Source organism: Ctenopharyngodon idella, chromosome 24 (genome assembly GCF_019924925.1).
Source record: "Ctenopharyngodon idella isolate HZGC_01 chromosome 24, HZGC01, whole genome shotgun sequence".
In the NCBI taxonomy this organism is placed as follows: domain Eukaryota; kingdom Metazoa; phylum Chordata; class Actinopteri; order Cypriniformes; family Xenocyprididae; genus Ctenopharyngodon; species Ctenopharyngodon idella.
In genome coordinates, this window is record NC_067243.1 from 27,227,345 (window position 1) to 27,246,012 (window position 18,668).

The following is an 18,668-nucleotide window of genomic DNA, read 5'->3' on the forward strand; positions in this document are numbered from 1 at the left end:
CTGCTTCTTTTAGCTAAATTTAGTATTCATGAATTGTAAATTTGGGGGAAATAAACCTTTAGTTTTGGGAATCACGCTGCTCTGTCTGGCAATCCAATGGACGAGTCTGGGTTTGGCGGTTGTCAGGAGAACGGTACTTGCCTGACTGCATTGTGTCAAGTGTAAAGTTTGGTGGAGGGGGGATTATGGTGTGGGGTTGTTTTTCAGGGGTTGGTCTTGGCCCCTTAGTTCCAGTGAAAGGAACTCTTAATGCTTCTGCATACCAAGACATTTTGGACAATTTCATGCTCCCAACTTTGTGGGAACAGTTTGGGGATGGCCCCTTCCTGTTCCAACATGACTGCACACCAGTGCACAAATCAAGGTCCATAAAGACATGGGGCCTCATTTAAGAGTGCAAACGGACAGATTTGATCTTAGTGTGTGCGTACACTTAAATCCACGCCAGCGCTCATATTTATAAAAACGGTCTTTGACATGGAAAAGTGCTTAGAGCCACGTTCAGGGTCTGAGCGGACGTACGCACTTTTCATTGTCAGATTACTACAGGATTTTGGAAATCTAAGCTATTCTTGCAGCTCGCCAAGGATTTGGATGATGACTGTTGATCTTTTGTTTGTAAATGACATTAAATTAGGTGTCGTTTACAACGAGGAGAACTGAAACCATTCAGCTGTCCGCAAGTTCAAGATCATTTGCGATTTATAGATTTCACATCTGAAAGAGAGGCGTACACTCGTTTTCTGTGTGTACGTTCATTCTATGAATCACACGTACGCACATCGGAGAAATTATCATAATCAAATTTAGGACGGTTTCTGTGCAACATTTTATAAATGAGGCCCATGGATGAGCGAGTTTGGTGTGGAGGAACTTGACTGGCCTGCACAGAGTCCTGACCTCAACCCGATAGAACACCTTTGGGATGAATTAGAGCGGAGGCCTTCTTGCCAACATCACTGTCTGACCTCACAAATGCACTTCTAGAAGAATGGTCAAAAATTCCCATAAACACACTCCTAAACCTTGTGGAAAGCCTTCCCAGAAGAGTTGAAGCTGTTATAGCTGCAAAGGGTGGGCCAACTCCATATTAAACCCTACGGATTAAGAATGGGATGTCATTAAAGTTCATGTGCACGTAAAGGCAGGCGTCCCAAAACTTGTGGCAATATAGTGTATTTTGGGTCATGATTTTTATTATTATTATCGGATGCCTTGAAGTGAGAATGGGGTGGCTTTTTTTTTAACTCTTCCCCCACCAATGACAGAATTTTCCGTCATTTATGAGATGACGCTTCCCTGCCATTGACAGAATTTTCCGGCTAACTAAACATCGACATGAAGACTAACTTGATTTGGGACGAATTTCAAAATAAAAGTCATGAAAATAAGAACTAAAAACATGAACCAAGAACAAAAACTTGACAGACGTGATAAAAATGGTATACTACTATGTGACAAACAACAAATAATGTGACCTTTAACACAATGTTTTGATAATTTTGTCATATATTTTAGTACTAGTCTTGTGTTATGTGTCCTTGTTAGCTTTTATCATATTTAGTTGTATATATTATATTATCATCTGAATTTGAAAAGGCAGCAGTTTGTCTTCTCAGGTCGGAAAATACAAAAATCCATAAACATGGAAAAATTACATCCCTGCTTTAAGACTTGTTGTGACCTAGTCATTAAAAGATTACTTTGAATATATATTTAAACCTTGAGACACACACAATTATATGAATGGAATTTTATTTTGTTTTTATTTCAGTTTTCTTTCTTTTTTTTTTTTTTAAAGCACTATGTGACAATAATAAAAATATTTATTTTTGGTCATTCAAAAGAATGTTGAACAAACAACAACAGGTTGAATTTCAAATAATTGCGCTGGGGTGTTTAAGTTGAGGGCTGCTGCTTGAGGTGATTTCTTGAATCCATTCACATGCTTGAAACTCCAGCACAGTTTGGTGAGTGCAGTGTAAGTGTTTATCGTCAGCTGCTCTCTAGCTCCCTCTGTAGGTGCTGTATGAGTATCTGCTCACCAGCAGCGGCACATGAAAGCTCTGATCAGCATCGCTCACAGTGAAGACAATCTAAATGAAGAAGAAATAAAGACATTTCTTCGCCATGTCTTACATTTAGACTGTGTAAATACAATCAGTTCACTATTAGTCTTTCCTACAAACCTCAACATATGGGTAAAAGCTGGACTGTCCCAAACTCTCCCAGTACTGGCCCGTCTCGAAGCGAATCTTGTACATTCCTGGAGTGAAGGCATCGCTGGTTATTAGTCCTGGACAGCGGCCGTCCTCATTTGTGTTTCTGAAATAACCAATGACTCAGTATTTAACATAATGACATACTTGCAGGGTTTTGATTTTAAACCTCTCAATATTTGACCCAAACAACTGTTTCGATGGTAACAGATTTTAAATCACTGTGTTACATGTAAACATTTGTAAACAAATGTAAACATTTTTTTTCGATAGAGAGAAGACTTGACTCACAATTTATTTCAACAGAGTGTTAGCATTAGCATGCTAGCTAGGGTGACCAGATGCCCCTGTTTTCTACGGACAGTTCTGGTTTTTGGTGTCCTGTCCCAACTGAGCACGTACCTGTCCCTGGAAACATCCTTGTTTTATAGCACGTTCAAAATACCCCGCAAAAACTTTTGAAAAATGAATAAAAATTGTAATTACTGTATACAATATTTTCAAATTTTGTGAAAATTAAAATGTTAAATACAATAAGAAAATTTGTTAAATGCGTTATTATTTATCATGTTATTATGGTTTATTTCTGCAGCATGTTTTTGAATATACTGAATATACTGTTTTGATCTGTTTGCAGTTTGCTGTTTGCTTTTAGCAGTGGTTATTATTTGCTATTTTTTTATAGAGTAATTTTGGTGAAATCTGGTCGCCTCAGCATGCTAGAACGTTAGCCTGTACACGACTCTAATAAACATAAAAATTTACTAAATATTGGGTACAACAGTCCATTTTTAAGGAGACAATAATACTGATACTTCGAGTATATTTATTGACTCTGTTATTCTTTTTGGATAATTTTTTGTTGCAACACATTCTGATATTGCTTTCTCTGCAGTGTTGGGGAAAGTTATTGTAATGCATTACAATATTGCGTTACTCCCTGAAAAAGTAACTAATTGCGTTACTTTTTTATGGACAGTAATGTGTTATGTTACTTTTGGGCTGGGCTTGCTTGATCTGTTTTTTTTTTTAAATAAATAAATAAATAAATAAATACATTCTATTTTTGGCAAATATAACATCCCTTTCACACTAAAAGTGAAATAAATAAGCCTCAAACAGAAAGTACACTTCATTTTTTTACATGTACGAACGCACAGCCTTGCAAAATATACTTGACTTGTATATACACAGGCGTTCGACGCATGCGCAGTTTCAATCTCTCGCCACGAGTTACAATCCATGTAAACATCTTTGTATTCCTTCATGCTAGAAATGTTGTACAAATGAGGGTACTTTCTAACCTCTTCGCACAATCTCTCGTCTATATAGGCCTCCATTGTCGCTGTAGCTTGCATGCGTTACGGTCTAAGACTTACGGTTCTTCAACTACCTTGTGAATTGATACCCCCAGGGCACGGTTGCCACCTTGTGGATAAACTAATTACTTCACACACACACACACAAAAAAATCAAATGCACATGTGCATTACCAATAACTGCACATCCAAAGATACAAAAATCCGGCGGTGTGTTCAGTATGCGCATACTCTTCTGATGACGAAATTCGTGTCATGCGCACTGACTCTCGCATACGCGTAAAAAATGAAGTATACTTTGGCCTTCAGGCTGAAGGAGATATAAATTCATGGCTGTACATTAGAGGGTGCAGCTCAAACAAACCTGGACCACAGAAGAATAGGATGCAGGTGAAGAAAGTTCAACACTCTTACTTCAGCAATAAAAACAAAAAAAGTAACACATATGTGATTTTTATCTGAAGTCATTTTTGCTAATCCATATGGTTGAATTGGACCATCAAATGTCAGCAGTAAAGACATTGGTTAATAAAGTGAGGTTAAATACATAAAGTATATTTCTGCATTTAACATGTATAACTATTGCAGGTTTGCGTAATATTCTGAGTTTGCATTTCACTGTTTTTATTCATTTTGAGGAATACTGTGTTTTTGTGTAAGTGAGATGAGTAAATGCCTGTTCACATTTAGTCTAGATAGAACTACAATAACCATCACGTTCACACACAACACCTCTGCACTTACTCTCGATTCTCTCAACATGAGAACAAGAGAGCTGTCAGTCAGTACATGGGAAAACAAAGTAACTTGCGTTACTTATATGAAAAAGTAACTCAGGTATTTTGTTGTAAGAGTAATGCGTTATTTTACTAGTTACTTGAAAAAAGTAATCTGATTATGTAACTCGCGTTACTTGTAATTTGTTACCCCCAACACTTTCTCTGTGTAGGATACAGGCAATGCTTTTTTATTATTGGTTTATTTTTTATTTATTTTATTTGGCCAAAAGTATTAGAGATTTGTAGCAGTTTTGACATTGGGAGCCACAACAAAGTTGTATTAATTGTATGAATGTTCAGTGGCTGTTTTAAAGGTGACGTGTAATTTTGACGCCATAATACCACCAAACAGAATCACCAAAAATAACGACTGTTTTCGAACAGGTTTTCCAAACATGAAAATCCTCCCCTTCTGCAATTGTTTGACCAACCAGCTAGTCCCGCCCCAGACTCACATCATTGGTTGAGCCAGTGTAACTACGTCAGGCTGGTCGAGATGTTCAGACATTCAAAAACATCCAAAACTGACACGCGTCGACTCACCCGACGGTTACGAGGCTCCAGATGGTCATGCGGGAGTCCAGGCGGTGTAGACTGAGGGCCATTCGTGCTGCTGGGACCCCGTCCCCGGTGTTCAACACATGTGTAGTGAGGGGACCGCTGCCTTTCACTGAACCCATCGCTGTGAACCCTACAACACACAGGACAATGGCCCATTTGATTCATTTAAATAAAAAATTATACATTTACTATAAAGTTATTTAAAAAATGAGACCATGTACTGGCAACTTCCACATCTTTACTTTGGAGATGTTAAACATAAAGCACAGTTAAAATGACACAACTCACTGCTTTCTACATCAGTCTTTTCTAACAGAATCACAGAAGATAGTAAGATCTTACCTGTTATGAAGTCAGTGTCATCTGGCTGTGTGTCTCCGTTTATATGAGGATGATCTGAACTCACCACTGTTTGATTAGTTTCAATGAGTTAATCAACAAAACAAACGAGCGTAAGCACACATGCAGGGTTAATATTTAAGCGAAAGGGTCTTGAAAAAAGTTTCAGTATCACAAACCTTTGTATTATAAAGTACCACAAAACAAAGACTATATATCAGAATCTACAATCCTACCTTGAAGTCTTTTACATGTACAAGAAAAGGTGGAAGAACCGAGCTGAAATCCTGTTAGAGGGCAGATGGACTTTGACCTTTAGTAACTTGTTTGATTTGGTTCTTTATATGAGTGGAAAAACAAGAAGGTTAACGCTAGTCACAATGACAAAACAGCTTGAATCAATGGTTTCAGTCTTTACAGACCCAGAGTTACATTTTATTCCAGTAAGAACATTAACTAACATTATTACACTACAGAGTGCTCAACAGATCATTAGCTAAAAAGTTAACAAGTAGTTAAAATGTCATGAAGATTGGAGTTATATCATCTCTTAGAGTGCCTTCAGGTTCAAAACCCTTATAATTGTACAGATAATGGCTTTTAAAACTTCAAAAATAATTAAAACATTTTACTCATTAAAATTATATTCAGGCAAAAACAGTTTGAGCCTTTTAGACAGCATACTGTACATGAATGTATTTTTATTTCTGTTGGTGAATACATTCAGAATTGTGTGATACAAACAAATGTGGCATTCCATAATATTTTACGTAATCACAGATACATATTTCGAAAGATACACACGCATGCAGCGGGAAACCGCTTTACCATATTATGCCTTATTTTAAAGAAAGGTTTTGGTAAGAGCATGGATGTTGCTAGACTTTTACGCACAAAAAATGTCATATGCTGATCATAAGGTCATAAAACTAAATTAGCCAGACTGATTAATGAGCAGATAATACATGACATTTGGGTAAAATAAGTCTTTAATGTACATCTCGTTTTAAATCTTAAATCTCACATATGTCTAATAAATATAGATAATTTAATTACTTTTAATATATCGGGGTCATGTATGGGGTTATCAGTTGATATAGATATATTTAGATATCGTTATTGGCATCAGCCATTTAATAACCCATATCAGTAACCCATAACTATTGCGTTCAACCATAAAATTATGTATGTAGGATATTTGCAATAACATGGTGTGTGTCTGTGTTTCCATCACCTTCAGGACCATCATATCAGTACTTTACTGATTGAAAAAAACATCATATGGTCAAATAAGTCATAAAATCATCTGCAGCATTTGATAACAAATATATTAGTTTAGACAGCTGCTCCTGAACTGGATTCAAACCAGATTCAAAGACTTCAAGCAGAAATCAATGATCGTGAATTGAGTTACAGCATCAGTCGTAACTGAGCTACTGAACTCATAATGAAACGAGCTGATATCATTGAGATTACAAGATGACCGTATTGGTGGATCGGTGGAAATGATCTGAGCATCTCTCCTTGTATTTCATGGTCCTTTTCTTTACACCATCCTGTGGCTTTTCCCGAAGATCTTGGCATCTGAATTTGGAGTCTGTGAGAAAGAGCAACAGAACACTTAGAAAAAACATCAGTTTCAAACAGTTTATTTAAAACAAATTTAAAACAAGCTTACCTGAAATCTGTGTTTACATGTAGAACAAATCTGGTTCATTGTCACTGACCTAGCAAACACACGCATGGATACAGGTTAAACTGATTAAAAATAAATAAATAAATAAATAAATCAAAAACACTTAACCCCCCCCCACACACATTATTTTAATGAGAACAAGGCTTTATTTGCATTACGGTATATTATTCTTATGATTTTTAAATGAAATGTTCTTGACAGGTTTCTTAAGACTCACCTAGTCTCAAGACTGTTTTTGTACTACCTTTAATTTATGCTGATTTAAATAAAAAAACTCTTACAGTTACAGTAATGAGAATAAGAAAATAAAAGTACATACATATCCATCGTGAAAATGTCACAATGTAATAAATAATAATAATAATAATTAAAATTAATTTTATAATTCTTAATGCTCCTAAAATATGCTTTTTTATCTTTATAAATAGTTTTTTCTTTTGATTTTAGGGTTAAATCGACATGTTCCTGACAGGTTTTGTAAGAATCAACTACTGTTAAATCATAACAAATGAATACAAAATCTCCTTCAGTAATTGTAAGAAACTTCACAATCTTCAGAATGTTTAATTTAACTTATTTTATAAATTTTGACAGTACACTGATTCTTGAGAAAAGGGACAAAACATGTCCTATACACAAAAGCCTTCTTTATGTTAAAAATAAATAAATTCATCAAAATAAAAATACTTAAATAGTAAAAGTATAAAAGTTACATCTAAAGGAAATCTGGATATTCAGGACATTCATTGCTTTTATTTTTAAATCATTTTGTTAGCATTATTTAAATACATGCTCTATACTTACATGTAAAATACATGTAATTTAGCCAGTCCTCAGCATGAGGTCACAATGTCAAAATTGCCAAACAAAGTGTTTAAAAATGCAACAAATTCAAAAATATACATTTAAATTAAAAGCAGAGATCTGTAATATATCAGACAATACAAAAAGTAAGTATCTTGAATTATATTTTCCATAAAAAATGCCTTGTTTCCTCACTTTGCGTCAACTCCGTCAGGATTTTTTATAATTCTGAATAAATCAGGCTGTGTCATGGTCATCTTTAACTCTGAGGACCCCATTCCTTTGCCCTGCTCATTGTGGTTCTCACAGTAGGACACATAGTCCTGGAAGTTTTATATTTTTTTATATTTTATACAAACAATGTTGAAGTTTTTGCGGGCACAGCTTTAAAGGGTTAGTTCACCCAAAAATGAAAATTCTGTCATTTATTACTCACGCTCATGCCGTTCCACACCCGTAAGACCTTTGTTAATCTTCAGAACGCAAATTGAGATATTTTTGTTTAAATCCGATGGCTCCATGAGGCCATCGGATTTAAAATGCCGTGAGGAAATGTCATTGCTCCCTATGTAGGCCTCACGGAGCCATCGGATCTAAACAAAAATATCTTAATTTGTGTTCCGAAGATCAATGAAGGTCTTATGGGTGTAAAACAGCACGAGGGTGAGTAATTAATGACAGAATTTTCATTTTTGGGTGAACTAACCCTTTAACATGTCAACTCCGTCATCCCGGTGAAATAGTTTCTGTAAAAACTTGTGGGATAAATCTTGCCATTTTTGATGTGTTTATTAAGGCAGCTACAACTGAGGAAGAAAACAAAATGTATCCACAGTACAACATGTGGTTACGGTGGAAAAAAATTCAATTTTGTCAACTCCATCAGATGTCAACTCCGTTAGGTTTTATGTCTGATGGTTGACAAGTGCTCTCAAAAAGTCTATATAATGTTATTTTTTGCATATGGAGAATTCTTCTAATGTTGTTTCATGACTCTATTTACATACACTGTATATTTGGCCCCAGCTGGACCTTTGTCAACTCCGTCAGTATTTATCAACTCCATCATTGTTGTCAACTCCATCAGTATTTGTCAACACTGTCAGTTATTTGTCAACTCCGTCAGTTTTTGTCAACTCCGTCAGTATTTGTTAACTCCATCATTATTGTCAATTCCGTCAGTATTTGTCAACATGTCAGTTATTTGTCAACTCCGTCAGTATTTGTCAACTCCGTCATTACTGTCAACTCCGTCAGTATTTGTCAACTCCGTCAGTTTTTGTCAACTCTGTCAGTATTCGTCAACAAGCGTCATGCTGATATTATTGCTTTTGCTTCATAGGTAGCCAGAAGACAAATATTGTTACATTGGAAATCCTCATGTCCCCCTCCTAACTTTTCTTGGTTGAAGGACTTAATGTCCTTTCTACACCTGTAAAAAAATTTTTTTTTCCCCTTTACCCTAGTTTTGTGGGATAATTTGGGATGAGTAGGGATAAGTGTGTTCTGATTATTTGTATAGGGTCTAATGATTTCCATAATACAGAAAACGTAGACGGAATTGCGGAATCCAGTCATAAAAACGGAATTTACTGTCAATTTTTTGATGAATGAATAAAAAGTAGATCAGTATACTTAAATTAGATCGTGATATAGACTAGTGTCTGTGAATATTAAACCACAAAAGACTATTTAAATATGAATCCTGCATGTCTGTATGTCTCTGAAATGAATGGTGCAGAAGCTCCATCAGTATTTCACCGTCAGGTGAAAGTTTCTGTTAATTTTTTCAATTCAATGTGTTAAAATATTAAAATATCAACTGAACTACATGATATCATGTCTGATTTACCTAAGAACATTGGTTATATGTGTTTAATATTAAAAAGGAGGGTAGAGAATTAAGGAATTTAGGAACTGGATTGTTCATCATAACCCTAACCCAAGAAAAAAAACTTTTTCTTCTTTCACTTAGCTCCTTTACTGAACACAATTATTACATAACTGAAGACTTTACACTGTTGTTGGATGGATCAAATTAAAATAGCATGCTTTTTAATGCGTCTGACGGAGTTGACACAAATTAAGTTCGGAAGTGAATAATTGTACATTTTTAGAAAAAAAAAACATTTTCATAAAAAACTTTTCCCTTACATGGTTCATTAGCTGAGACCTTTGTCTACAAATATACCAGTTCAAAAATAATGTATTATTAAATAATAAAAACTAACTTCTAAAACAGTTTTTGTCCCTTATCTCAAGAATCAGTGAGTAAATTTATAAAAATGCAGATTAAATTTTGGGTATAATTAATTTAATCACATTGTTCCTCTGTGTTTGAGCAAGAGTTGAGCATCGCTGTGTGTGTGTGTGTGAGTATGTGTCTGTGTGTGTTTACATGCTGTCTGTCTTCATCACTGCTGTCTGCTGTCTGTGGGCTCTGCGTCTCTCTGTCTGTCCTCGAGGGAGGGGAGCTACCAGACGAATCGTCCGCACTGCTCACAGAGCCGTGGAGCGGAGAGAACGCCACTCCGTCTCCTGAGACACACACACACACACACACACACACACACACACACAATGCTAAATGACATCAAACAAGATCAAGGACAGAGACAAGGTACCAGTCTCTTTGGACATCCCACTTGCCCAAACTTTGAGACATTACATCACAAACATGATGGGCAAATATGAGGCAGTTCGTGATCCACTGTTGCGCTCTGATGATGAAAGAATGAGTGTTTTACCGGACAGCTCTTGGTTTTGAGAGTCCATCTGCTCCAGACTGTCCAGCAGCTCATCTATCTGTGATTTAATCACTGTCAGTTCTTTCTTAATGCACATCAGCTCCTCCATTCTTACTGCGGAGAGAGAAGGACAGGGTCACAGTTGGTGAGTTCAGCATATACAGTGAACTGAAAAATATGAGGGAAAAAAAGAAAAGAAACTTTGAAAAAAAAAAAAAGTTGAAGTTTGATATAAATAAAAATAATGTATTCAAGTCATTGGAGCCATTGGGTGCAATCACATCATGCTGGAATTACTGTAATTACAACATTTCAGCTTATAAAATGAGTGTTCATGTTCTGGAATTTTCTGAATGCTCCAACTTATACCACATGACTGCTGCAACATCGCAAATTGCAGCGGCTTCAGCAATAAAGTGTAGTTAATATGTCTTTTTAATAATTCCAATAACTGATTATTGGTAATACTTATTAATGCAATATTAATCTAAAATAAGCAAATTACAGTTTAAAGGAGCTACCACAGAGTTGGATAACTAATGTCCAATGTCCCGCTAAGCTGAATAAACTTTAACATTTTATTCAATAACATACTTGCATAATGACTGTTACTTGTTGTATTGTGGTTTGTTTACTGATTATTCAAATTATACAGATTCATTTGGGCATTAATAGTGTTAAAAACGCAAGTCCTCATGTTAAGGACATAAACAGCACCAAGTAGAACTTCTGGGTTTGCAACTTGGTGTGAATGAACCCATGACAAATGGTCCCGCTCCAAACTAAAGGCACTGGGAAAAAACAATTACACCAATATAGGCCAGAGCTGTAACCACCATAGGCATTGAGGGGGCCAAGTCCTCCCCAATATGATATTTCTTAATGCTACTCTCCATTACGCACTGCTCTGTTTGTTAGGATGACAGACAGTTTAAAAAGTTACATTTTTAGGCTGGTCTGCCTCAGCGCTCTAACAGCGCTCGTCAATGTCAAAATGATGTCCAATTAGATCAAAGAAGGTGGGGCTTACTTTTCACTGAAGACGAGTGTGAATTTCAACGCAGCACTTTTAGTTTTATATATTCGAGTTTTATATATTTCATTTTTTTTATATTTGACAACTGTTTTACGACGGATATGTTGAATTGAATTTTGGATTGAAAATATGCTATTTAAATGATGCCATTCATAACTGAATGTGTGTGTTTCAGGCCAAACATACTGGCACTACTATGAAGCAGAAATTACATACTGCAGCTTTAAATTAAGATGTATGAGATGTAGTTAGTGCACATTTAAGCCATTATGCTAACTTCCAAAAACCTATAAATTGGCTAAAAATCCACACAAAAGGATTATTCTTTACTGCTTACAGAGTCTAGGTCTTTCACAGAGACAGATGTGATTTCTGAGGACAGCTATTTGTGATATCTATGAGTGACGTCTCTCAGGTGGTAGGGAGTTTTTTTTTTTAAAAGAATAGCATAAGGTGATTTTTGTTTTGTTTTTATGATCAACAAACAAACTGCAAAAATTACAATTGTTTCCAAACAGGTTTCCCAGCTGTCCTTTTCTGTCCCACCCACCACCTGTCATTGGCTGGAGATATATATATATATATATATATAGAACCAAAGTCAAATGGCTGGACTTTCAAGAGACAAATAAGGAGATGTTTCAGGAGATGTTTAATTCATTCTCTGTACATGCCCAGATATCAGCAACTCTTCTAATGTCTCTAATGATGGAAACTTAGATTGGACCTCTTTTGCACAGCGTGATAATACTACACAAACACCCCTCCAATCCCAGCTGGATAAAAAAACCTCATTCCAGCTCAGCAGCAGCCATTAAAAAGCGGTTTGACCTCCCAGCTACAAAGGCAAACTCATTCTACTGTGATCTGCTGGCAGTAAAAACTATTAGGGCTTGTAATAAAGCACTATAAACGCTTCTTATTGGTTATGCACTATTAATTTGCTATAATTGCTTTTTGTGATAGGCTAGGTTTGATTACTGAGGGAGTAGTCCTATATCAGAGGGAGGATTTTAATGAAGAAACCATCTGGAGTTCGACAGCAGAGGTCCATGCATGCACATAGATATACACGCTCACAAAAACACACACACGCACAATTATATATGCAACATATACCAACATATACCAATACAAAACACTGTAATCACTGTAGACATGCTGACATTATCATGAGATGCAAATGTCGACACACTTGGCCAACACATTGCAACTGATGTGCCTTTCTACATAACGTGCATTCTTGCATTACAGTGATAAACTCCAGTACTCAAGGGGGCGATAGAGTTACCTTAAAATTTGCAGAGCTTGCTATACTGACAGTTTAACTAACTTTGATTTGCTCAGCAAAACATCTATATTAATTTTACACCATATATGCTAGTGACTAGTTTAGACATGGTTGAATTCCTATCAAAACAGGAAGTTTAGATTGTGCATAACATAAACAGCCAATTGGATTTAGTATATATAGCTCAGCAAAACCATGATTTGCTACGTGCTATTATTAGTCAAATTCTCATTCTTGAGAGCATTTTATTGGACAAAAATGTGCATATTCCCCTAAGTGTGAGATGATGTCATCAATATTTTCAGCCCTTTTCATTGAAAAGTCTGTCAATTGTTTAATTGTGTATATATATTTCAAAAGTTCAAGTTATTCAAAAGTTTTTGTACATTAGCATATAGATTGGCCTCAAAGCTAGCCGCCATGAACTAAACACTTCAAAATTTACATTTTGTTTTCATGAGGTCTGGATTATGTCATAAAGAGATTATGTCATGCTTTTTCCCATGTTCATCTGTCTTTAGTGTGTCATGTTGCTGTTTCTGCAAAGCTCCAAATTTACAAATTCCCTCTAGCTGGAGTTATTCTCTATATCAGTGTCACTGTTTCTGAACTCCCTGAAACGCCTCTATTGTAGTCTTGAGTTTTCTTCCGGGAACGAACACATCGCAATATTCCTCATTTAAATAATTCATATGCAGAATAAAGGGGCAGGGCCTGGTTGAGTTAGTTAGTAGTGTGTTAAAACTGGTGTTTATGGTAAGGGGTGGGATATTTTCCAAACACGCTCAAAGCGCTTGACCAATCACAACACACTGGTCCAGCCGACCAATCAGAGCACATTGTGCTTTTCAGAAGGAGGGGCTTCATAGAGACAGGAACTAAAGAGAGCGTTACTGACAGACTGGGAAGAGAGGAGCTGCAACAATGGAGAATATGGGGAAAATAATGAACATTCAAGCAAGAAAACCTGTTCTAGTAGAGCACAAAAACAACATCAAGACTCTGTAAAAGGGCATAATATGGCCTCTTTAAGCTTTGAAAGACGTCAGTGCTTCTTACGCTGGGTTCCTCTGCTCCTGGACTTGTGTTTGCTCTGGGGTTTTTCTCTGCTTTGCCGCAGGGCTGCGGAAGATGACGAGGGAGATGAACATGTCCGTCCAAAAGGCGTGAAGTCACACGGGATGGTCGTCACAGAGATCGGAACATGTTGATAATCGAAAACCCTGAAAATGAAAACAGATCAGTGAAACTGAAAGAAATAGTATGTTCGCGAAAAGATTTTCTTTCACGATGCTCTAAATTCTGATTCACAAGGCATGGTTATTATTGGCAGGCTGTGGCCTACTTCCTGTTCTGCGACTCAGGAACATCACAGCTAATTATGCATGCCAGCCGTGGCCTCGGCATGATACATACATTAGCGGCATGCCACTTTACTGATCACTCTACGGCTCCAACTTTATACGCTCTGTCACATCCTCAGCATGCTGTGAACGTCTCCGGCAAAACTTGGCTACAAAGAGCTTTCTCAAAAATTGCAACGCTTTTATTTAAAGATTAGCAGTGTCTATGAAATAGGAGACTTTTCCCATTATGCCCTGGGGCCTAGCGGTTTGTGACCGGAGAGAGATATCAGCAGATGAGAGATTGGGAGAAATCTGCTGCTAGTGTCAAGAGCGTGATGGAGCATGCAATTAGGAAAACGGGGTAGGATAGAGCGAAAGAAACGAGACCAGACAGAAATAGAGACATAAGCAGGGCCACATGGAATCTACAACTAAAGAAAACGTTGCAGATTTCAGCTGCAGAATCTCTTTTGTATATTAAACCATATTAAACCAGCATAATTACAAGAATACATTCGACTTGGTACATGTGTTTTAAAGCCGAAAAGAGCTAGTCCTTGAGAAACAAGAGGGAATGGATTTGGGACACAATGCAGGCTGGAATCAAACCTCAGATTTCCATGTGAGCTTCACGGCTTGACCCATGTGCACTAACCGCTAGGCCATGGCTCATAACTGCATATTGCTGAAGTGCTAATACATTCTGTTTTCTTCCTCTCTCTCAGCGAAAGAAAATGGGATCACACGCCACACGGAGAGGTCTCTTAAAACTAATGAGATTTTGTTCTAAAGTGACAGGCTGATCTCTCAGACAAGCTTCATTATCCAGAGTTCAGTCGCTGTCTGACGGCTCACAGGGAGAGAGCGCGCGGCAGACACATCTGAATCAAACGCTTCACTGTATGCCATTTTATCAATGCTCATTCATGTACATCTGGACAGATATCAGCTTTCATTTTATTGCAAAGCTGTTCAATAAATTGTAGAACAGCAGGAGCCATAAAGACGGGCAATGATATCTCTCTTTATGAGCTTTAGCTTTATAAAAAAAAAATTGGATTGGCACAAAACATTCTGATCTATTATTGTATCTTGCAGAAATTGTTTGCTGCATCATTACCACATCTGTTTGTTGTTGACTAAATTTGCTGTGTAAATCATTGCAGGAAAGAAGGCGTTAAATGGTGCACTGGGACAAATTCATTGAACGGACAGCACTGGATATTGGGACGTGGTGTAAATGTGAAACTACTCACTTGTCCTTCATGTGTTTGACATGATTGATTCTCTCCCTGTGGTAATTCAGATTGATTAATTCAGATCGAGTGTGCACACAGGGGGAAAGTGGTTTTGCTGAAATGAATCGGGATCACAGAAGCGGGATGGAGGTTAATGGAGTGGAAGGAAATCTTTTGCTATTTCAGCACAGTTAAAAATCAAAACATGGCCATTTCAGATGGACAGGAAAATAACGACAAGCCCCAGAAGTGAAATACACTGCTGCATCCACATAACTGAAATCTGTAAACGCTGTTGGATTTGGATGCATGAGCAAGCCTTACAATATGACCTGAGAGATCATAAATAATCATTTATATTAGTATCACAATATGGAGAATTGACTCAAACATTCCTGCTGAGCTTTGCTAATGTACCATCTGTACATGGATGAAAAACACATTTTGTTTTGAAGCAGATAAGGTACCAAATAGTTAAGCAATTCGGTAACACTTCACAATAATGTTCTATATGTTAACATTATGCAGTACCTAACATGAAATAACAATGAACTACTGAAGTACTTTTTCAGCATTTAATATTTTTGCTTGATGTTAATTTCTACAAATACAAATACTTTTTAACATTTCATGTACAATTTAACTTTAATGTATTGCGAAGAAATATGAAATAATGAACAATATTAATAAGAGTATTCACTTGTTGAGACGTTTGAGACCTTTTGGGGGTGTGTCAAATATTGTTAAGGACTTTTTATGATACTGTAGTGGCATCTGTAATCTTTTTTGCTGGGGTGGGGGGATTTCTGTGAGGGACAAAAACAGACTTGACAAACTGATTAGGAAGGCAAGCTCAGTTATAGGGTGTTCTTTGCCCTCGGGTGATGAAATTGTGCAAGTAAGGATGGTAGGGAAATTGTCTTCCATCATGAATTGGAAATCTCAACCCCTCCATGATACAGTTTATGCTATGTGCAGTTCATTTAGTAACAGACTTCTCTGTTACGTTGCTCAAGGGAGAGTTACAGAAGGTCTTTTCTTCCAACTGCTGTGAGATTATTTAATCAGTTGTGATCATGACTTGTGTTTGATATGTTGTGTTTGGTGGGGTTTTGGGGGTAGTTTTTATTTTATTTAATGTATTTATTTGTAGTATGTTGCTGCTGCTGTGACAAGTGAATTTCCCCTTTGGGGATTAATCGATCAATCGATCAATCAATCAATCAATCAGTCAGTCAGTCAGTCAATCAATCAATCAATCAACATATTTGATATTAACAAACTGAACCTGTAAAGTGTTATCAGCCATTCTTTATATTAACATTCCTCTTTACAGAACATTGACTCTAAAACAGTAGAATGTGACGGATTGATGGGTTGGTTGGTGGTTGATTGAATGGACAGCCAGTAGGTTAATAGAACAGTCGATAGGTTGATTGGTAGACTGACTTACTAACTAATATATTGATTGGTTGATTGGTTGGCTGGCTTGTTGGTTCATTGATAGAATAATCTGTATGTTGATTGGTAGACTGACTAATTGCTTGGTTGGATAATTGACTGGCTATCTGGCTGGCTGGTTGGTAGGTTGTTTGGTAGACTGATTTACTGACTAATTGATTGTTTGGCTGGCTCGCTGGCTGGCATTAAGCCCTTTTTACGTGTACACGAGGGTCAGCGTACAGTGTGACTCGTATGCGTACACAGGCGTTCGACGCATGTGCAGTTTTGAACAATCTCTCGCCACGAGTTACAACCCATGTAAATATATTTGTATTCTTTAATGCTAGAGTTGTACAGGTGAGGATACTTTCTAACCTCTTTGCACAATCTGTCATCTATGTAGGCCTCCATTTTCACTGTAGCTTGCATGCGTTCCGGTCTGTTCTGTTTATGCAGTTTCTCTTTGACTACCCTGACTACCATGTGCAACCTGTGCGTACAAAGCAGTTACAAAAATCCGGCGGTGTGCTTACAGTACGCGCGTTCTCTTCTGATGACGAAATTCATGTGACGCGCACTGTACGCTGACCCTCGCGTACACGTAAAAATTGAAGTATACTTTGGGCTTTTTTGTAACCATGCGTACTTTGCACGCACAAGTCGCACATGCGCATTTCATTTTTTTTTTTGCAGTAATTAGTTCCGCAGTATCCACAAGGTGGCAACCGTGGCCTGGGGGCGTCGATTCACAAGGTAGTCGAAGAAAAAAAAACACATTAAACAGAACAGACGGGAACGCATGCAAGCTACAGCGACAATGGAGGCCTACATAGACGAGAGATTGTGCGACAAGGTTAGAAAGTACCCTCATTTGTACAACTCTAGCATGAAAGAATACAAAGATGTTTACATGGGTTGTAACTCGTGGCAAGAGATTGTTCAAAACTGCACATGCGTCGAACGCCAGTGTATGTGTACAAGTCAAATGAAGTATACTTTGCAAGGCTGTGCGTTTGACTGTGCGCGTACACTAGAAACGAAGTATACCCAGGGCTAAAGTCTCCATCACTCAAATGGACATATACCATTAACCGAGCCATAACCATATAATTTATTTATACTTGTGCACTTGAAATACAGAATAAATGTGATACATTCATTGTTTTGTTGAGTGGTCACCTGTGTGTTTTTGCTTTACTCTGAGTTTGAAAGTGTTGTTCAAATAGTATATTGGTCCTATTCCACTGTTTTATGGGCCTTACAGTTTTCCCTGGATCCAACACAGTCCAGATAGATTCTCTGATCCACAGATAGGGAGCAGTAAATGACTTTGCCTCAGAGGGCTACGGTGATTGAGGGAGATATACATTAGACTGCAGTGGGATCAGAGCGGGTCAGATTGCTGCTCTAAGCTGCAGGATAAAAGAGTCTTACGATACTGACATCCAGCTCTTAAAATAACCTGCTCTCAGCTGCAGATCTGAGCCACAAACACTGTCTGAACCTGCAAAGCCAAACATCACTATTACTGTTGCTCATATTAAGTGATTTAAATCAAACCGTAAACCTAAGTATTAAACTTCATTGCGCAACTTGTCCCACACTGTTTGTGCTACAGACAGGAATGATGCCTCAGATAATGTGGCTGCTTGATAAGAGCTGTGTTATTACTTTTGTAATCAATCAGACTGATTTTTTTCCTGCTAGATAATAAAAAAAGCAAAAAATACCATAAACCTGCATTTACTGAGAGACTCAACCATATCTACAAGAGAATTGTAAAGACGTGAGGGTGGGCTCTTATAACTTGGGCCACACATAACACTATGGCAACTGCATAGCAACACCCT

General features: G+C 37.2%; 1 protein-coding gene across 1 annotated transcript; it reads right to left on the reverse strand.

The window, feature by feature from the left end:
• Positions 1–1,738: 1,738 nt before the first annotated feature.
• urahb (urate (5-hydroxyiso-) hydrolase b) lies at positions 1,739–5,560 on the reverse strand. Its single transcript, XM_051883749.1, has 5 exons — positions 5,454–5,560; positions 5,221–5,286; positions 4,861–5,008; positions 2,190–2,325; positions 1,739–2,096 (listed from the first exon to the last, which is right to left on the reverse strand). Exons 3-5 carry the CDS (start codon positions 4,995–4,997, stop codon positions 2,007–2,009), a joined length of 363 nt encoding a protein of 120 aa, XP_051739709.1. The 5' UTR covers positions 4,998–5,008; positions 5,221–5,286; positions 5,454–5,560; the 3' UTR covers positions 1,739–2,006.
• Between the last annotated feature and the right edge of the window lie 13,108 nt (positions 5,561–18,668).